This window comes from Nicotiana tabacum, chromosome 7 (assembly GCF_000715075.1).
Source record: "Nicotiana tabacum cultivar K326 chromosome 7, ASM71507v2, whole genome shotgun sequence".
Lineage (NCBI taxonomy): Eukaryota > Viridiplantae > Streptophyta > Magnoliopsida > Solanales > Solanaceae > Nicotiana > Nicotiana tabacum.
This window is the reverse complement of record NC_134086.1, coordinates 132,092,101-132,114,867: the sequence shown is the minus strand read 5'-3', so window position 1 is coordinate 132,114,867 and position 22,767 is coordinate 132,092,101. Positions and strand designations below refer to the sequence as shown.

Genomic DNA, 22,767 nt, shown 5'->3' with positions numbered 1-22,767 from the left:
GCTAGCAATTTTTTTTTTTTTTTTTTTTTGGGTTTCAGCATACAAGAACGACCCATCAATATCAACTTCCGTTCGTGTTGTTCCATACTTCACAATAGAACTAGCTATCAGTATTATCAATAAGCCTACAAGCACTATAAATTAGAGCTCTGTTCTGGACCATAAAACTTTCAGGTAATGCTGCTTATAAATTTAGGCGAATGTTAAAGCGTGGAGAAAGTTAAACATAATTGTTTGAAGAAAACATACAGCAGGCATATATAACTTCATACACCATACGCATGATAAAAGTTTACGAGCACCCTATGTTTACATCAACCAAATAAATACATGACATGTATCTTCTTTATATGTTGTTATCACTAAATTATTGTTAATTAATACACATTCTCATCTTAATTTGTGACTTAATCATGGTAAATTAGTATAGTATAGTGTAAAACTGGGTGGGGTAAGTTTTTAACCCATGCACATTTGCAGTTAAAATGGAAAAACTAATCAATCTGACAACAATAGCACAATGTCGAAAAACACATTGATATTGCCTTCAGCCGAACAAAACCTAATTAGGTGAAAAGGAACACATATACACAAGGTTGGTTGGCATGTTAGCTGAAAAGCGTCCAAAACCGCTCAAGGTTGAAGAAGAACAACTTCTAAGGGCTTTTTACGAGTTCAAAATTCAAGACGTCTGGGATGCTTTTAAGTTCCCACGTAAAATTCAGGTATAAATTTTTTATTATTGATCAGCTACGATTAATGAATCAACTAGAAAGTTAAACAGCTCTCATGGTTGTTTGCAGGCAACAACTCTCATTTACTTTAAGAGGTTTTATCTGCAATGGTCTGTGATGGAACATCACCCCAAAAAATTATGTAAGCTTCTTATTTGTCTTCTGTTCGCTTTCCTCTCCCCTAAATTAACTCCAAAAAAGGGTGAGAATGTGAGAAAGATAGAAAGCAGAAGCCCCCTATCTTTCTGCATTGTTTGATTGGTCATTTGGACAACAAGTACTTTTGCCAAATTCAAGTTGAACTGCATCTTAAAAACATAAACAAGTCATCTGGAGTCTTACATATAATGATGCATACAGTAGTAGTTGATACTTGGCAAGGCATAACTTACTAGTGGTCCCCCCCCCCCCCCCCTTTTTTTTTTGTAGGTTAACCTGCATATATGCAGCTTGCAAGGCAGAGGAAAACCATGTATCAGCTGAGGAGCTTGGTAAGGGGATCGGGCAGGATCATCATGTAATTCTCAATAATGAGATGCTGGTTTTCCAGGCATGGATTTCATTTAAAGGTCATTTCCTTCCATATTTTCCTTTATATTTTGCTCTAATCAACTTTTCTAACCTTTCTTTTGCAGAGTCTAGGATTTGATCTTATTGTTTATGCTCCATATCATACACTTGATGGATTTATCAGTGATTTAGAGGTCTTTTTCGGTTGATCTGTTTCATTTTCCCTAAATAATTGGTAGTTATTTCCACACCCTGTACTGCTGATTTTCTTCATTCCAATTATTGAGTATTGCTATTGAAATTTTAGGAGTTCTGCGGAGCTAAAGATGATGACCAGATTGTGGCACTGAAGGTAATTGTTATCTCCTTTTGACAATATAAGGTAGCTCAAGTGGAAAGTTCCCTCCACCTCCAACTTTGAGGTTGAGGGTTTGAGTTATCAGGGGATCAGGTGGAGGAAATGGGCCACTATTGACTCCTGGGGAGGGGTTGCTTGTGGAGTAGATGTGGGTTAACATATAAAAAATAGTTATTTCCGTTGCCATATAATTTTCCTTTTATAAAATAAAATGTTCTTTGATTATTTCTGTTCCTTGTAGAATCTTTGCTTCTAACAATTGAACTTTGTTCACTGTTGTTCAATAAGTAGTTCACAGTTAAACCAATTTAACCAGGGAACTCTATATGCGATATTGAAACTCTTCAGTTTCCTTCTGATGCAACAAATACAGATTTCACTCCTCCCATTGCTGTTGTTCCTAATGGTTCCTCAAAAGATCAAGGTTAATGCATCTTCTTGGTAGAATATCATCAGTTTTTTTTTAACATCATTAAAGTTGGTAGTATCTTGGAGATTGATCAATCATTGATAGTTCAGTTTAGAGTGCTTAGAATTTCCTATCATAGATTTTAGTTTCTCTATCTAGCTCATAGAGCTACCAACCAGCTAATCTTCTTTTGAACTGCAATTTTTTTTGTTCAAAACATTTCTGTGTATGCAATTCCCGACAAGAACTAAGGCTGTATTGTGGTCCGGGCCCGGGCCTAAATGGGCCAAACGGGCCTGGGCTTAGGCGGTCCCGGGCCTAACGGGCCAAATGAGTGGAACCGGCCCACTACGGTCCTAAGCCCACATGAGCCCGGGCTAAATGGGCCGGGCCCGCGGCCTAAACGGGCTTTTTCGTTCCAGGCTATTTTTTTTAATTTTTTTTATCTAAGGCAATTTCTTGTAAACTATATATGTATATACTAATATAAATTGCTTATATATAGCTATATAAATATATATAGTATATATAGTATGTATATATAATTATATATTGCCTTATATAATATATAGCTTATATAATAAGAGGCCTTAATATATATATATATATATATATATATATATATATATATATATTAGATATATATATAGTGCCTTATAAATATATATATTGCCTTATATATATGTATATATGTATATATAGTTTATATGTATTAGATATATAATATATCTACTATATCAAATTTAAACACAAAATAAATTGCAAAGAAATATTCAAGGGAATGTCTTATAATTTTTATTATTACGACATTAACAAAAAATGACAATATCTTTCTTAGTCTTCCTCCCCCCAATGGAATGAGCACAACAAGGTACTAATACCACCATTAAAAGGAAAAAAAAAAGTAAGGAAGATGTGCCAAAATACAAGTTACATATTAGTCTATGTATTATCTCTAACAAATCTCATAAATCCTTCAAGGCCCGGAGGAATTTCCGTTGGTGGTGGTGGAAAAGAAGCTTGTTCATCACCACTTCCGGGCGAAGCAGCATCCTGCACAAGTTTCGCTAGCATTTCTTCATAAGCTTCGTCTATCTCCGGTTGTAATTCTGTAAGTCCAAAATTTCTTCTTTCCGAACTGATCCAATCTCTGAAGAGTACTGATTTTTCCAAGCTCTCCCTCATAGACGCTCTATGATCACCGATTTGAAGTCTCGCTTGACTGAAAGCGCTCTCCGATGCCACTGTTGAAGCTTGAACACTTAAAATATCTCGAGCCATCCTTGAAAGAACCGGATAGTGTTTTGGTTTGTCCTTCCACCATTCCAAAACATTGAAGGAGCCGTCGGGATTCTCTGACTCAAGTCCCTGCGACAAATAAACTTGAATCTCATTTAGTTGTGAACTATCACCAATATTATCACCTTGAGAACCCCGGAACTCCGTCCAAGAACTAAGGGCTTTTAGGCCCGCAGTTCTTTTAGATGATTGCGAATTAGACGAAGTAGGAGTTGGAACATTTGGTCTAGCATGATCTAAGACAAGTTGATAAGCATTATAAATTGTTTGAGCATTTATTTTAATTGAGGCTTTTGCATCTCTAAGTGTAGCAAATTCCTCAACTGAAAATGATAAAGCGTTATAAATTTTTGAGTACCAAAAATGAGGACCTCCTAATTTCATTGTAGGATTTAACACTGCAACAACACCAAAAATAGGGGATAGGGAAAAAATATTTTTTAAACTTAACTTTCATAGAATTAATAGCTTGTTCATAAATTACCCCACCCTCTGAAAATTGAGTAAATAAATCTGCAAGTGTTGCAATATAAACTAAACAGTTAGAAATAGTAGGATAATATTGCTCAGATAATTCATTTGTAGCAACATGAAATTCTTCTAAAAAGTCTACAAGCATTTTAACATTAGTCCAATCTTGATTTGTAAGGTGCTCATCATCATCATCATCATCATCACCTACACGAGCATTATATGTTGCGCTTATTGGATTTCTATATTCATATGCAACAACTAAACTTTCATACATGTAATTCCATCTAGTTGGACAAAGTTTAAGAACCTTTCTTTCTCTAAGGCCAAATTCATCACATTTTTTAAAATAATCTCTAAGTCTACTTCTACGGTTTGAATAAAAAAGCCAATTAAGAGCCATTTTAACCTTTTCAATTTCTACATTTAAAACTTTCATACCATCACCGACGATTAAATGGTAAATATGACAAATACATCTAACATGAAAAATATTACTAAATGCAGGATTTAGTGTAGTTGTAAGTAAACCTATATCATTAGTGTTACTAGAAGCATTATCCATTGAAACCGACATTATTTTATCTCTAATGCAAAAATATCTACAAATATCTGCAACTGTGTTAGCAATAAACTTACCTGTGTGGCGTGAATTAATTATTCTATAAGCAATAATGCGCTTTTGCATTATCCACTCCTCATCTATCCAATGACTTGTAACAGTTAGATAATCACAGTCATTACCACTTCTACCAATATCAGTAGTAATAGCAATGCGACAATCTATATGAGTAAATAAATAGCGCAAATATTGTTCATATTCATGTTTATATTTATAAATATCACTCTTTACGGTTGCGCGAGGCCATCCTTTATAAGTAGGATTAAAAACTCTTCTAATATAATGCACAAAATGAGGGCTAGAAGGAAAACTATAGGGTAAGCACATAACAGTAATCATTTTTGCCAATTCTTCACGATCTTTATTTGGATCATAGTATAAAATGCCACCGGTAACAGTGTTAATTCCCGGTTGAACTAGATTTGAACCTGTACTAGGGTTAACCGTAGTATCTACACTTGTCCCCTCTTGGGCATCTTTCATTTGTAAATATCTAGCTTTATCTCTAGGGTGTTTCAATATGTGTCTAATCAAACTACCCGTACCGCTACGGTCTCCAGTATATTTATGAGCCATCAAAGACCCACAAGTTTTACACTTAGCCTTATTTTGTTTTCTTAGTTTAGTAAAAAAGTGCCAAACAAGAGATGTTTCGGGCCGTTTAGAAGGTTTTCTATTAAAAGTAGGGGTTACTACAGGAGGGTCAGGCGAGGCATCAGTTGGGTTATTAACAGGACTAGTAGGTGTATCATCTAAATCCGGTTGCATTTCATCTAAATCATCATTTTCCTCATCATTTTCAAAGATAGTTTGATTAGGATAAAGAGCATTCATAACTTCTTCATTTAATTGTTGACCTGGTGCAACATCATGACAAAATTGACTATCAGAAAATTGAAAACAAGGGTTATCACTATTAAGAATAATAGGTGGAGGATGACGGGTAACAGGTCTGGGTCGGGGAGCCGGGGGAAGAGTAGTAGCTTGGCGACTAGATTCACCAATTTTAGATTTTCCCTTACCCTTACCACCAAATATTTTTTTCAAAGAAAAGTCCATATTAATTATAATTATACTAAATAAAACAAACAAAACTATAATATTAAAACTTAAGAGTTGGAACGAGTTTACCGAATTGACGAACAACTTCTTGAAAATTGAATATCGTTGAAGACTTGAAGACTTCAATTCACCAACTTCACAATTTTTCACGAAATTGCAATAATAAAGTAAGCAATTATAGAAGAAAATTAGAGAGAGATTGATGAATTTGTGAGTAAAAATGAAAGAATGAGGGGTATTTATAGTTGAGAATAGGAAAAAGTGTAATTATAAAAAGTTTGGGAGCCAAATGGCTATTTTTTAAAGTTCCAAACGGCTGAAAATTGAAGGCCAACGCCTAGATTTTAAAAATCTGACCGTTGGCCCGGTTGAACCGGCCCGGTCCCCGGGCTAGGCCCGGTCCACAATACACCCTTAACAAGAACAAGGAATCGACTCCCTCATAAGTAGTTGGTGACATTTTGGACATGCATAGATGCATTACTAACTGTGGTTCATCTTCTGTAGATAATGGATTAATTTGGTAATTCCTTATAGAGTTCTTACACTTACACTATATATGGGAGATAATTCAACTCAGATTACTCCGACCTATGGAATCGTTTACCAGCTTAATGTATATTCTTTTGAAGTACAGGCTTCACTTGAAACTGCTAGGATGGAAGCAGATAAGATTATGCGTACCAATGGACCACTTCTATTCCCGCCCGGGCAGGTATTATTTTATCAGTTACATGATCTATTGGAATGATTTTATATTGTATAGATCTTACTGCTAGCTCTCCCTACTTATAGAGGATTATATTAACAGATACGTATACCTTTGATGCTTGAACACAAAACTCTGGCTTTGTGTTCTGTGATGATTTGCTCTATTAAAGTGTGCTATAGATAATCCTTAATGCACATCTTCTTCGATAATTTTCTGCTTTAAGTTCTTTTTACCTATTTCAGTTGGCATTAGCAGCTCTGCATAGAGCTAACAAAGAGCATGGCATATTTGATTTTGAGAGGTCTCAATCCCTTTCTCATTTGGACAGAATCCATAATAATTCCTTAATCCTTTGACTGACATGATAATGGTTCTTCAATCAGGTACCTTAGAAGTGTCCTATCACGTCATCATCCAGCTCATACCATTTCAGAACTTACTGCTTCTATAAATGCCATTGATTCTTTGGCAAGTACTTAATCCTGTTATTACTGTATGTCTGGAATTGTTTATCTTTTTTCCTCTTCTTTCGGGAAATATTACTATCCTTTTCCCGAGATCTTCTTCCGGGCTTATGTAGTCCTACCTGAACTCCTGACATTTGAACAGATTGGTAAACTTGTGACTCCTACTTCCAAAGATGTGAACATCTTTAATGTAGCACATTGATCGAAAACTCAAATCATGTCTTGAACCTGGTTCACATGACCTAAGTTGCTCGGACTCTGGTGCGGGTATCCGATACGGGGAAGGATCCGAGTATCTGATTCGGCTAATAAAAAATTGAGCTATAAAAATATTGTAAATTTTGAGAGATAATCTGTGAAAAACTTACATGAATATTGTAGAATTCAATTTTTCACTCCTAAATCTGTTTTATTTTTGATTTTGAGATCAAAATCTAAATTTTTCTCCCAAATTTGTCGATGGACTCCGGTCAAAGTGTCCGAAGTCAGTTGACCGAATCCGTGACGTATCCCGCTCCCGTCCCCGTCTTGTATCGGGACGGGGACGGCACCAAAATCGAAGAGTCCACCCAACTTAGCACCTGACAAGTACATTTATCAACTCTGATTTGGTCGTCATTTTATCAGCTTTTGGTTTCCCCATACATAGGCAGAAAATGATGCTGGTTTGTAAATGCAGGAGTAAGAAAAGGAAGCATAGATCCAAGGATAGTTCAAAAGTGGTTATGGACATGTCTTGAACTGCTCTCACTCAAGTTCGTAGCTTCAAGCATATGTTATTTGGCTGGTGGAATTAATTCTTGTCATTGTTGCTCATCGGTTTCCTAATATAGAGTAGAAATCAAGTTAGACTGCAAGTCCACTGCATTTTGCGTCAGGTCGAGAGCAGAAGCCATCCTTACAGATGGGAATTTTGAACTGCCATGCCCGAAGTTAGACTAACCACTGCAAATGGGGAAAAAGTTGATGTTGACTGGACCTAAATGATCCTTAAGATGTGTATGCGCGAACAGACAAGTGGTTGCCCTCATTGGAGATGGTTCAACCGTTTCACATTTAGCTTTACTGGTTTCCTAAATTGATCTTTCATTGTATAGTCAGTTGAAATGTCCCGACTAGTAAGATAAACCTGAAACTGATATCTGATTGGTCTCTTCCATTTACTTGACTGTATATTTGGAGCTTGTTACTTTTGGTCTTTGCTTTTGCTGAGAAACATCACACAGGGGCTAAACCATACCACCAGGATCTTCTTTTTAGGAATACTGTAGCGTGGAGCATCCAACTTAATAAGGGCGCAAAGGACTGAATAAAAAAGAAAAGTAGCCGTTATCCTATCTTTATTTTCAGTGCAATAAACGTGCTCGATCGGAGCCAGTACTAATTTTCATTTTATCCAATCTCTTTTCCATATTTATTTCCAATTATCCGAGCATAAAAAAAAAATACTTTAATCTTATGGTTAGAAGGACCTTAACAGGTAACAGGGCTAGGCCCTGTTTGTTTTCCTATATAGGGAATCTTAATTTGAATAGTTCACACCTAAATTCGTTAAATAGCATTTTTTTTTAAAATCACTTTTTGTTTTGAATAGATTTGTTTCATTTTGATCTTTAACGAATAGCCCGTTTGGCCGAACTTCTAAAATTAGCTTATTTAGAGAAGTGTTTTTCTCAAAAGTATTTTAAAAAAAAAATGTTTTTCATGAGAAGTAGTTTGTGTTTGGCCGATTAATTAGAAAAACACTTTTGAGCAGTAATTAGTGTTTGACCAAGCTTTTGAAAACTGCTTCTAAGTGTATTTTTCTCAAAAGTGCTTATCAGAAAAGTGCTTTTGGAGAGAAGCTACTTTTTTCTGTTTCTTCAAATCTGCTTCTGCTTCTCCTCAAAAGCATTATTTTTTTTCTTCCAAAAGCTTGGCCAAATACCTCAATTTTTGGCCAAAAAAAAGCTTGACCACACAGGTAGAAGTCTCCATCCACCAACCACAACTGCTGTCACGACCAATCTTTCTCCTCTTGCCTAAACTCTTCCTTTCCTTTCCTCATCTTTTATCTTAAGAGACCATCAATTAGCACAAAAAGGGGGAATACAAAAATTAAAGAGTGTACACAACGATAGATCATCCAAAAAGAAGAAAACAATGAGTTACCTGGAAAAAAAAACGAAGAGTAGCCGCACTGGAACGTCTTAATTATAATAGCATTTGGAAGCGATTTTCATCTATAGAGAACCTTAATATTAGTAATAACAAAAGGTTTTGTTTAAATTAAAATTTCACTAGTATTTTTTTGATGTAATATTAATTTGTAGTTTTATCTGAATTTAATATATATTTATTAACAATTAAAATTATACATACTCAGATGTAATATGTGTTTATTTTCGTATTTTCTCGGGGAAGGGCAAAACTCGTATGTATAGCGTAAAAATTGCACGGGGCACCCTATTTGGTCGCCCCCATTTAACCTATACCCATTTTTTTTTAAAAGTTTTAACTTGTACACACTTTTTAAACAACTTCAGCCCCCTTTCTCCTCCTTCTCCTTCTCCTCCTCCTCCTCCTCCTCCTCCTCCTCCTCCTCCTCCTCCTCCTCCTTCTTCTTCTTCTTCTTTCTTCTGTTGCTGTTGGTGCTGCTATGAAACTTCAGTTCATGGGATAGTTGTCATAAGTAATTTGGTCTTCCCCATTTAACCTATACCCATTTTTTTAAAAGTTTTAACTTGTACACACTTTTTATACAACTTCAGCCCCCCTTCTCCTTCTCCTCCTCCTTCTCCTTTTCATGGGATGATTGCCATAAGTATAATAATCAGATTATTTAAAAACAAATTATAAATAATGTAGACAATAGTTTGTGAATATTTCTATGTACGGGAAGTTTAAAGTCACACTTAGTGATTCTTTTCATGATAATTCTATTCTTTTCACGTTTATTGTTTCCAAAATTTATGATTTAGATACTGTTGGCAATCTGATTATTTTATAGTAGTAATACACTATGAAAGAATAAGGTGATTATTTATCTAGTATATTAGAAAGTTTTTTTAAAAACTTCAACTTATATAGTGCTGAAGTTTTTACAAATGAACTAAATAACTTCAGCATCTTCTGCTGAAGTTTTTGAAAAAGCTTTATGACTAAACTAATGAATCCATGACAAAAACATTTCAGCTTATTTAGTGCTGAAGTTTTTATAAATGAACTAAATAACTTCAGCATCTTCTGCTGAAGTTTTTGAAAAAGCTTAATGACAAAACTAATGAATTCAGGACAAAAAAAACTTCACCTTATTTAGTGCTGAAGTTTTTACAAATGAACTAAATAACTTCAGCATCACAAAACTTCAGCTACTATGCTTAAGTTCAGCAATTATAAACAAAAACTTCAGCAAATAGAGAACAAAACTTCAGCTACTATGCTTAAGTTCAACAATTACAAACAAAAACTTCAGCACACTTGGTTCAACAATTTTTGCTACTTCAGGCCCTCTACTAGAATGCTGAAGTTTTGCGTGATTGTCTTTGCTACTTCAGCCCCGTATACTGAAGTTATGCGAAAAAGTGGGTACGCTTGCAATTTTTTTTGTAAAGCAGACACAAGTTAAAATGTGACCCAAAAAGCGGATATAGATGCAAATGTTCCATGTATTGCATTGGTTTTTTTCCTCGGTCCATTGTTTTATGATAAGTTTTCACAGCTTATGCATGTGGTATCTTGAGCAATAACGGTTCATTAATTCTTACAGAATCCTTACCATTCTAAAGTGTTTTTAACATTTAAATGAAACTAAAAAAAGGAAAGCGGAAAAGGGATAAAGTGCATTAATCTTCTTTTACTATATATTGCATGAGATACTCTGTTCCTTCGCCTCTCTTAGGAGGATATATCCGCTGAATAGTTATAGGTCTGAAGAGAGGTCTTCAGTCTCCCTGTGCAGTACTGGAGCCATATGCCCATATGTTTGTTTGCAACTTTTGCCAAATCTGTGACGTCGGGCGTGGCAGGACGTGAGGACGCCATGGCATGAGGCAGGATGTGGCCATGGCACGAGACAGGACGTGGCCATGGTACGACGCAGGGCATGCCAGGGCGTGGCCATGGCACGACGTCGACGTGGCCATGGCACGACGTCGGACGTGGCAGGCATGGCCATGGTACGACATCGGGCATGGCAGGACGCCATGGCACGAGGCAGGACGTGACCATGGCACGACGTCGGACGTGGCAGGGCGTGGCCATGGCATGACGTTGGACGTGGCAGGTCGTGACCATGCATGGAACGGGGCAGGACGTGGCCATGACACGGCGTCGGGCGTGGCCATGGCACGACGTTGGACTCGGCCATGGCACGATGTCGTACGTGGCAGTCCGCCATGACACGAGGCAGAATGTGGCTATGGTACGGCGTCGGATGTGGCAGGGCGTGACCATGACATGACATCCGACGCGGCCACGTCACGATGCAAGACATGGCAGGGTGTGGCCATGGCACGACGTCGCACCAAGTCGCACCACGTTGCACCATGTCTAGTGCTAGCCAATGCTTAGCCAAAAGTCAAGCGCAATGATGTTGGTGGTTGGTGGTCGTGGGTGGCGGTGGTGGAAAGTTGCGGTGGTTCTAGCGATAGTGACTGGCGACGGTTGGTTGATGCTTGGTGGTTGGCGGCGGTGATTTGAAATTGAAATCACATGCCGTGAGTCCAAAATTTAGAGTCAGTATGATCTTATTAACAAAGTATATGCATATAACATAACTTTATTTGCATATGTATCCTGACTGAAAAACAATTATAATGGGTTCGATTAAATTCACAAATACGCTTTATATTCACCTATGTACACGTAGAAACACATATCCACGTGTTGATTGGTGTTCCAGAGAGCAATTAAGGCTTAATATAAGGAGATGAGCTTCTTTTTATGCGTAATAGGGCAGAAAACAGATGTACCTATTCTTGTTCAATGTGAATCTGTTACTGTCAAAGCTCAGATCTGCATACCTCCTCTTCATTATTGTCCTTGCAAATAAACACACTAAATTAATGCGTGCAACTCCAGTTTTCATCAGTTTATAAACCATGTATTCACTACTGCCAAAGCACCCTTCTTCCATCATTATATGCTCCGAGTGTACTGAAGTGTATGACCACTTTATCTAAAAGTTTAAACTGTTAGCCAAAAAGAACACATGATCTTACTAACTTAATTGTATTATATCTCAACAAGGTGCGACTATAGTAAATTAACATTGGGTATACATAGAATAACAAGGCAACCATGATTTACTAATGGTACTTATAATTAACGACTCAAACTCTTTTTCACTTGCATATATATGTAGTTGTTTATCCAAAATATCAGGATTTCAACTTGTTTTTAATTTATCTCTTAGACCTTTTGATCACCTGTTCTTCTATCTGTATATTTCTTAGCTACTTTGCGACTGGTTACACATCACGCATGATGTCATTTTACAATGTGCTTCGTTCAAGAATCACAGCTAACTAGGGTTAGCTTTCTAATTCTTTCTCACTAAAGCAAAGCTCTTATAATTGAATAATTAATATTATAAGCTTTTTAGAGAAGTGGGTAAAAGAGGATGGAGGAACAGTGGTTTTCGCTCCCCACTAGCTAGGATTCCTCTTCCAGGAAGATATTGGAGGAGTGGTCCCCTAATCACTTTACAGAAACCCTAGGTTCCCTCTCTTAAACCCTAAGTACTCGAAAAGTCATGGTGAAATTCAAGTTGTCGATACAGAGATCAGACTAATAAAATATTAGCATGTACTGTACTTTACAACAACAATCCGGTAAAATCCCACAAGTGGGATCTGGGGCCTTACCCTTACCCCGAAGGGGTAGAGAGCTTGTTTCCGAAAGACCTTCGACTCAATTATAAGAAAAAAATAAACAATATCGACAATAGATTAGTGACAACAACAAAATCCAGAAAAAGAATATTAGCATCGTAAGAGACAGAAAATAGATGGAAAAGCAATAACAATAACCAGTAATAATGCCATAGAAAATAGTGTGGAAACTACATAAACCACTAACAACCCAAGGCGAAACATTATTAGCCACGCCTCCGTACAAAGTAGAAAAACGCTCAGCTCTTTCCTAACCTACAAACCTAATGCTCGACCTCCACACCTTCCTATCATGAGCCATGTCCTCGGAGATCTGAAGTCGCGCCATGTCCTGTCTGGTCACCTCACCCCAATACTTCTTAGGCCGCCCTCTACCTCTCCCCATACTTGCCAATATTAACCACTCACACCTCCTAACTAGGTCATCTAGGCTTCTCCTCCGCACGTACCCGAACCATCTAAGCGTCGCTTCCTGCATCTTGTCGCCCATAAGAGGCACGACCACCTTCTCCCCAATATCTTTGTTCCTAATCTTATCCAGCCTAGTGTGTCCGCACAACCATCTCAACATCCTCATTTCTGCCACTTTCATCTTCTGGGTATGAGAATTCTTGGCTGCCCAACATTCAACCCCATACAACATGGTCAGTCTAACCACCGCTGTATAGAACTTGCCTTTAAGTTTTAGTGGCACTTGTCACACAAGACACCAGATGCTAACCTTCATTTCATCCACCCCAGTCCTATACGATGCATGACATCCTCGTCTATCTCCTCATCCTCCCTGGATAATTGACCCAAGGTACTTGAAACTTCCTTTCTTAGGGATAATTTGTGAGTCAAGCCTCATGTCCATGTCTGCTTCCCCCGACACATCGCTGAACATACATTCCAGATATTCTGTCTTAGTCCTACTCAACTTGAAACCTTTAGATTCAGGGTCTGTCTTCAAACCTCCAGCCTCTCGTTAATGATGTCTCGCATCTCATCAATCAAAACTATATCATCAGCGAACAACATACACCATGGCACATCCCCTTGAATACGGTGTATTAGTGCATCCATCACCAAGGCAAATATAATAGCATCTACTGTACTTTAATTTGACGTTCATTATTTACTGAAAAATGTCTAGTGCCTGGTTCAGGTATTATGAAAAATGATATCCAGAAAATTACATTTTGAAAAATAATTTTCAGTTCCACCACAACCCTGAATAGAGATAATTAGGAAGTAACACGGTCATACACGATAGAGTGACTGAGTGAGTTAATTAGCATGTCTAGTTTGAGATAATAAAGGCTTCAGCTTAGGATCTCTAAGATAGCTAATTGTTTCTATACGGTTTAATAAGATCAGTTCTATGTGGTACATTCTATTATATATATATAGTCATTAAGGATTTTCAATTCAACTAGCCTTTAATTTGAAAGTTGCAGAGGTAAATAATGCTCTAATATTTTTGAATGAATTTGGGGCTGGTGGCTTTTAGGTAGTACACATTTTATCGAATGGAAGGAAATTAAAATGCATGCGTTAAATAACTATGGTCGTCAAGTATACAAATTTTAAAGAATTACATGGTGGGCAGATCGATGTGGTACGAAAAAACCTTCACTATAAGGTTAGAAATGGAGAATTTAGATGAATAGATCACCGGTGATATATTCATCGGATTGGTTTTGATCAATGATCATATAATTAATATCAGCTTGCTTTTTTGTCATCAAATTATAATAAGTACTTATAATTCTGGAAGATAACATGATAGCTTTACGCATCTGATCATCAATCAGCTAGATATTATAGGAATGTTTCTCAAAAATCAGGAATTCTTGATAGAGCAAAAAAAGAGGAAAAAAATGGAAAGTGGTAAAAATATGACAGCATACTGGATCATAGATTAATACACAGTACGCTCCGATTTTCCTGATATATATACTCTAGCTGCTTGTTGAAAATTGGAACTAAAGGATAAACATAGTATATTTCTTTTTCAAAAATCCCAAACCTAGATCCATACACATGGATCTGCAGCTGAAGTAAGGAAAACAAAAAAGAACGATCCAAAAATAAAGAAGTAGAAACACTTGTGAATAATGATTATAATTTGAAGATTGTCTCTAGTCGGACAAAGCTCCGAATAGCCGATTTTCACAGATTTGGAACGACACAGAGAAAATTAGCATGAACCAAAAAAAAGGGTCAGAATCTTTAACAGTTGAAACTACAACACTGAATTGATCATCCCCTTCAGTTAGAGCTTTCCATTATACTTTAAGTAGTGGTAATATCTTGATTCTCAGATTCACTTGCAGCTTCATGGTCTGTATCTTCATCATTTGAACCTTTGGTCTGATTTGCCCTTTGTCTTTCAAACTCCCTTAATTTATACAAGTACCTCAACATGGCCTCGGCATAGTTGTCAAAACCTAATGAACTGAGAGCCCAACAGATGTCATCTCCATTAACCGTCCTTCGATTCTCCTTGTGACACTTGTCAGATGCTTCCCCAGTAACAAAACCTATAAACTCTGATGCACATTCTTGAATTGTCTCTTTAGCTTCTTTGGAGATTTTGGCAGTTGGTGGTAGGATTTGTTTCATTATCCTTCCTACATTAGCTATTGGAACCAATTTCACATGTTCATCCACCTCCATCTTATGGATTTAGTTGATCTTCTAAAATGCAGACACGTTTCTATTTTCTCCAATTACTGGCCAACAGCTTCTACAAATTGTTTACATGTTCTAGTGTATATAGGCGGATCTAGGAATATAATTTAAGTTAGTGAGGGCAAAAAATCACCATACGGATTACTTTTATATGACAAAGGGTGTCAATTTAGGGAGTGTTTAATTTTTTTGGGTATGTGTTGTAAATTTTCAACGGTATATATAATTTGAGTTGAAAGCAGAAAAGACGCTTGATAAGGTAGTTTTCTCCCATAGTATTGTATGTATGTACATGTTAGCATGCATGTGCATGGAGAAGCGTGACATATATACATGGGGAGAAACATACAATACTCACAATGAAGGTCATATAATATATATATATATATATATATATATATATATATATATATAGGATTTGGATGGAGGGTTAAGAATCAATCACAATTGACATGGTCATACTAAGAATAAACTTTAGAGTTAAAACAATATGTTTATATCGTCCTCTTTTTGTTACAAATGCTCCAGATTGAAATGAGAGAACTACTTTCGATCATTTAATCATTTTATTTCTCACAGGTTGGATTTATCTAGATTTTGATTATGCCATGAGTATTTAACTAAACAAATTAAATTCAGATCTTGACTCCTTAGTCAAACCTGTGACAAGATTAGGGTTTTAAAAATATTAAGTGAGAATATAATCTAATTGAGTCCACTACTAATTCGCATATTAACAAGCTGTATTGGGGGAAAATCCACTTTTTAAAAGTTGAAACCTGTAAAGCTTAATTCTATTAGGGTAGAAATGGTCCCCGCCCCCAAACCCTCTCTACATATGTTTACTGTTTACTAAATAATCTTTAATTATTCCTTTAACTGGTTTAAACTATTAATTAATACTATACAGATCGAAATGAATGGACGACAATTATGCACGTTTGCATGTACTATATTAATCCAATTAAAGAGCATAAAAAGAGGGAGTGATCACCTATACGAAACCCTAGTATTTGATTACTTCACAAGATTTAGGTTTTTGTCGAGCTTTGTCACTCTATATGGCGGCATACCCCTTTTTCCTTTATTGCATTTGAATCTTTTAAGCTTTCAAGCCTTTTTATTAAGCCCTAGCACCTCATGATACCCTCTTATATGATTTAAGTTAACGGCATTGATTCTGTGGATTTTTACAATTTTAATGATACCCAACACTTAACTTTGATCTTGTTTAACAAATTAACTTTGTTGAGGATCGCCAATTCCATTGGCAAAGCTATGGCTTAATTTAACCACTGTTACACGATTAGGCCTAACTATATTGTGGTAGTGATATTATTGAAGGATACTGATAGAAGGTGGAATATGAAAATGTTCAACTATTTTGTTTCGAAAAGAATAACTTTACAGTTAATGATGCCTAACAATATTGTGGAATCGTGCTTTATAGGCCACTAAAGTTAATTATGGGTAGAGATGCTAATTTATAAGCATAAATTCCCAAATAAGTATTTTTTTTTCGTGGTACTAGTGTACATTTTAGAATGATTAATGTTAATTCGGCATTCAACATATATGAATTGATCGCTAATCGCAGAACTTACAGATTAATGATCTACCATCTCCATGAGATTAAATCATGATGTAATTATCGCAAATAAAAGGGACTCATTTAGTTGACCCTCGGATAAATTGGTTAGATTGCAATGTCATAATTAGTGTTAGGTGTTTGCCAGAATTTTCTTACCATATTTGGTTTTTCTATTTGTTGAAGGAAAGGGCAACATGTTTACCTTAATTGTGTTTTTCTTCTTGTAGAAGCAAATTACAAATCTCTCATATTTGGCTAGTCCTTTTTCTTGTAGGAAAAGGTTTGGAGTTTTATAAATTGAAGATCCGTCGTTCTCATTTAGTATTCACAATGTAGCATATGTGGTTTGAGAGTCGTGTTTAGGGGGAGAACTTTACAGGACAAGTGTTAGTGTATCACTTGTGTTTGCCTCTTCATGAGGTTGTTCTCTCGATATTTTGTACTTTTTTTTTATTATAGTGGATTAATCATCTCCGTTGTGGATGTAGGTCAATTGACCGAATCACGTTAAATATTTGTGTCTCTTTTAATAGATTTCTCTTTTGTTATCTGATTTATGATCGTTCAAGGTTTGTTTTACTAGCTTCCGCATGACACCTAATTATTTCGGTCATAACAATAGGATGTCCTCCAATTTTAAGAAAGACAATCTTAAGGACTAATTAAGATCGATGAAGAAATGATATCTTCTTCGAAGCTACAAGTCATATAATTCAATAGTCCATAAGCAGCATGCTTCTTTAGAATTTGATCCCTTTGGTTGTTTTATATGACAGATATTTTCATGGAACCTTTATATTAAGATCAGGAGTCACTACTAGAAATTCAGTAATTAACGATCAATATTTTGTGACCAAAATTGATCGGTCCAAAATAGCAACCAACGATGTTGGTCGGTAACTGAGAGAAAAATATTTTATATTTATTTTAAATAAATTACCGACCAAAGTTGGTCGGTAAAGTGGTCAACAAGTTGACCGAGCTGGTTAGACTTGTTTAGTCAAAGAAAATTTTACATTACCAACCAACTTTGGTCGGTAATGTGGGACATAGTTATAAAATTTTAATAGTTATATTATTAATTTAAAATGTTTTATAAAATATAAAGAAATCTCACTTAAAATTACCGACCAAAGTTGGTTAGTTAATACTGGGGGAATCATTTACCGACCAACTTTGGTCGCTATACTTTAATTTCTGGAAAATAACCGACCAAAGTTGGTCGGTTATTAGGTCAACATTGGTCAAAATTTAAAATCACTTTTATATTTACTATCTAAATAATATAAATGTGATCCGTTAATACTTTTGTAATACAAGGGATGAATACACTAACATATACTATAACATGCTATATATGTAGTTATATATATATATATATATATAGGTCAGACGTTTTGTTTTTAATATTCAACGATGCATCTAAGTAAGTTATAAGTCGATGAATCAATTTTCAAACAGATATATTTGATGATAAATTATATATACTAATTAGGATCTTCACAAGTCTATCAATCCCTAAAATAACCCGACCCTTCGGTATATAGATATAGATATAGGTCAAACGTTTTGTTTTAAATATTCAACGATGCATCTGAGTAAGTTATAAGTCGATGAATCAATTTCCAAACAGATATATTTGATGATAAATTATATATATTAATTAGGATCTTCATAAGTCTATCAATCCCTTTTTTTGGGATTGATAGACTTATGAAGATTCTAATTAGTATATATAATTTATCATCAAATATATCTGTCTTATAACTTATTTAGATGCATCGTTTAATATTAAAAACAAAACGTCTGACCTATATCTATTAATAGTAAAAATAAAACGTCTCGGCCTATATCGATTAATCTATGTCATGCATTATTAGTGATGAATGAATGTAATTCATTAACTCTGTTATAATACAAATAATGAATACAATAACATATACTATAACATGCTATATATGTAGTTAAAGTAGCACAACGAAGTGTGTGTGTTATATATATACACACACTAACATATACTATAACAAGCTATATATATAGTTAAAGTATTACAATGAAGTGACTGTGTGTATGTGTGTATATATATATATATACACACACACACTTTGATAGTCGTATATATATAAGAACATGAAACGCTAGGAACACATGGTCGAGTTCTTTTAGGGATTGATAGGCTTGTAAATTGATTCATCGACTTATATCTTATTTAGATGCATCGATGAATATTAAAAACAAAATGTTTTGACCTATATCGATTAATATAAAAACAAGACGTCTCGACCTAAAATAGAATAATATGATATTAGTTTATCAATTGATTAATTACTCGTACATACGTAGTAATGTATAAGTTTGATCATCAATTACAATATAGTTTATGTGTGTGTGTGAAATTACTCATTTACTTAAATATAACTTAAACATTTACTTACATAGATGCTATTATAATCAATTAAAAGTAATTATCTAGTTAATGTAATTTTTTTGTAAAGATTATGCTTATAGTTTATAATTATTTATAATAATTATAGTTAAATAAAATAAATATTATAGTTAATAATAATTTTTTTATAGCTTATAATATGTTAAAAAATAAAAATGAAAAAAAAGAATTTAGTTTTTTTTTAAAGAAAACCGACCAAAGTTGGTCGGTATTTGGTCAAACGGTCAACACTTAATGTACCGACCAAAATACCGGCCAACGTTGGTCGGTAAGTCTGAAAACAAACCTGAAATAGACGGGATTTCCCCCATTTTTTCATATCTCTCTTCTCAAAATTCCTTAAACTCCCACTCAGTACCTTCCCCTCTCCCTCTCTATTTCCCTCACACAAATCTCATTCCCCACCCCGCATCGCCAACGCTTAGCTGCGCCGTCGCCGTCACCGCTGCCGCTGCCACTACTGCATCTCTCCTTCTCCACCTCCTAAAAATTCTAGGTTTGAATTACAATTTATATCTTTTGTGTATAAATCTAATATTTTATTTATTAGCTATGAATTAGTTTCAATTGATTAAATAATATTTTATTTTATAGAAATCTAGGGTTTAGGTCTTGTTTTAATTGAATTGATTACATATGGTATAAATTGAATGTTTGAGTTTGTATTGTCTTGAATAGTTTAGTTAGAATTGAATTATTAACTTTGTATTGTCTTAAATAGTTTAGTTAGAATCTAGGGTTTAGGATTTGTTCTTGTAAATCGAATTTTTAGAGTATGAGTTGAATTTCTTTAGGATATAATCCTAAATTTTAGTTTATGTTTAAACTCGTAAGATATAAATTGAACTTTTAGTTTATGTTTAAACTCGTAGGATATGAATTGAACTTTTAGTTTTTAGGTATTGTTCTTGTGAATTGAACTTTTAAGATATAAATTGAACCTTTTAGGTATGATTTGAATTTTTAGGATATAAATTGAACTTTTAGTTTATGTTTAAACTCGTAAGATATAAATTGAACTTTTACTTTATATTTAATATAATTTAATTTTTGGTGTAATTAGGAAAAAATAATTATCTTGAATTAACTAAAAAAGATTTAATTAATTTATAATTGTAGAATAAATTATAAATGTTCTTGTTTTATTTATATAGATGGAACATCGTACTTGGATGTACAATAGGAATTATCCTAATCGGCGGGCATTGCGGGAGGATTTTGTAGAAGGGGTTGATGACTTTATTAGACATGCAATGTCACTTCCACCATACCAAAGTGAAGGAGTAATTAGGTGCCCTTGTGTCAAGTGTGATTGTATGAAGTTTGAAAAACCGGAGGTAGGTAAGTTTCATCTTTATAGGAAGGGGTTTATAGAGAATTACTTTGTGTGGACTAATCATGGAGAGATCGATGGTAGCCGTGGGATATTTCATAACATGGTTGTTGGTGAAAGTAGTAGGTCGGAGGAAAATACAAATCTTAATTCTAGAATTCAGGATATGGTTGCAGATGCTTTTGGGATGCACTTTGGGGGTGAGCCCAATGAAAATGTTGAACAAACACCTAATGATGACACAAAATATTTTTATGAACAGTTACAGGAAGCTAGTCGTCCACTACGTGAAGGAAGTCCGCACTCCGAGCTGTCTGTTGCAGTTAGATTACTAAGTATAAAATCTGATTGGAATATTTCTCAAACAGCCATGGACTCTTTCATTGACCTTATGAGTGAACTAGTTGACCCTAATATCAACTTATCTGGTGATTTCTATAAGGCAAAGAGATTGGTTTCTAAGTTAGGACTTTCGTCAATGAGAATTGATTGTTGTGAAAATGGTTGCATGCTATATTATAAAGATGATGCAACTTTAGATAGTTGTAAATTTTGCGAAAAGCCTCGTTTCAAGAGGCTTTCCAGCGGGAATATGGTCGCTATCAAGGCGATGCATTATTTACCTCTTATACCTAGGTTAAAGAGGTTATATGTGTCGATGAGTTATGCTCCTCATATGAGATGACACTTTGAAAATAGAAGACCACTTGGTGTTATGTGTCATCCTTCAAATGGAGAAGCTTGGAAGCACTTTGATAGGACATATCCATATTTTTCTAGTGAACCAAAGAACATTCGGTTAGGTCTATATGTGGATGGTTTCACGCCTTTTTCTGTATCTGCGATACCATATTCATGTTGTCCTGTCTTTCTTACACCTTATAATCTACCACCCGAGTTGTGCATGACTAGTCCATATATATTCTTAAATTGTATTATCCCCGACCCACGTAATCTAAAAAGTTTGATTGATGTATATTTGCAACCTTTGATTGATGAGCTAAAACAATTGTGGTGTGATGGTGTTGAAACATATGACATATCAACCAAGCAGAATTTTAATTTGTGTGCTAATTTAATGTGGACTATTAACGATTTTCGTGCGTATGGAATGTTGTTTGAGTGGATGACTGCTGGGAAGCTAGCTTGTCCTTACTGCATGGAAAATAGTAAAGTGTTCACTTTGAAACATGGCCGAAAGCAATCATGGTTTGATTGTCATCGTCAATTCTTGCCTCATGATCATGAGTTTAGAAGGATGAAAAATGCATTCAAAAAGAATAAAATGGAATATGATTCTCCACCTTCGATACTTTCAGGTGAGGAAATTCGAGAGAGAGTCCAAAACTTCAGTAAAGTTACTGAAGCTCCACCTTATAAATTCCCCCGATACGGTGTTACTCATAATTGGACGAAACAGAGTATATTTTGGGAGTTGTATTATTGGAAGGATAATCTTCTACGTCATAACCTTGATGTCATGCATATTGAGAAGAATTATTTTTGACAATTAGTTTACCTTCTATCTTGCCTGTATTTACTATATTCTCTTATATTGCTGTTATTTTGCTATTTTAGGCTCCTTTATGTTATGTTATGTATTTTATGTTATTTTATTATGAGTCTATCGATGGTACTAATATATCGTCACTTGGTGCTTTCTTGAGCTGAGGGTCTCCTAGAAACAACCTCTCTGCCCCTCGGGGTAGGGGTAAGGTCTGCGTACATACTACCCTCCCCAGACCCCACTTGTGGGATTATACTGGGTTGTTGTTGTTCAACACAGTGATGTATATTAAAGGTAAGACAAAGGATAACCCTAAGGCTAGAATGGACTTACAAGAATATTGTAGGCGGCCTAAATTATACTTGAAAACAACAAACAATGGTAAGGTGTTCAAGCCCAAAGCAAGTTACACATTCACTTTAGAGGAAATACGACAAATTTGTGATTAGGTTACGAAATTGAAGATGTCTGAGGGTTATGCGTCGAATTTTGGAAAAAAGTAGATATGGAGGTAGGGAAGTGAGCCATTTGAAAAGTCATGACTGTCATGTTTTCATGGAGACCTTAGTGCCTATTTCATTTTGTGGTTTGCCTGAAAGAATCTGGAAACCCATCACAGAGATTAGTTTGTTTTTCAAAGGCTTGTGTTCTACCATATTAAGGGAAGAAAACCTACTCCGGATGGATCAGAACATTC

The 22,767-nt window shown here is 35.2% G+C and overlaps 1 protein-coding gene and 1 pseudogene across 1 annotated transcript; one reads left to right on the top strand and one right to left on the bottom strand.

Annotated features, from left to right (window-relative positions):
- Positions 1 to 528: 528 nt before the first annotated feature.
- LOC142161850 (cyclin-H1-1-like) lies at positions 529 to 7,317 on the top strand (annotated as a pseudogene).
- Positions 7,318 to 14,794: 7,477 nt separating this feature from the next.
- LOC107781821 (nuclear transcription factor Y subunit B-4-like) lies at positions 14,795 to 15,178 on the bottom strand. Its single transcript, XM_016602613.2, has one exon. It carries the CDS (start codon positions 15,176 to 15,178, stop codon positions 14,795 to 14,797), a length of 384 nt encoding a protein of 127 aa, XP_016458099.1.
- Positions 15,179 to 22,767: the final 7,589 nt, after the last annotated feature.

Excerpts from the sequence above, each read along its gene's own strand:
- LOC107781821 (XM_016602613.2), bottom strand. The coding sequence starts at position 15,178 with ATGGAGGTGGATGAACATGTGAAATTGGTTCCAATAGCTAATGTAGGA.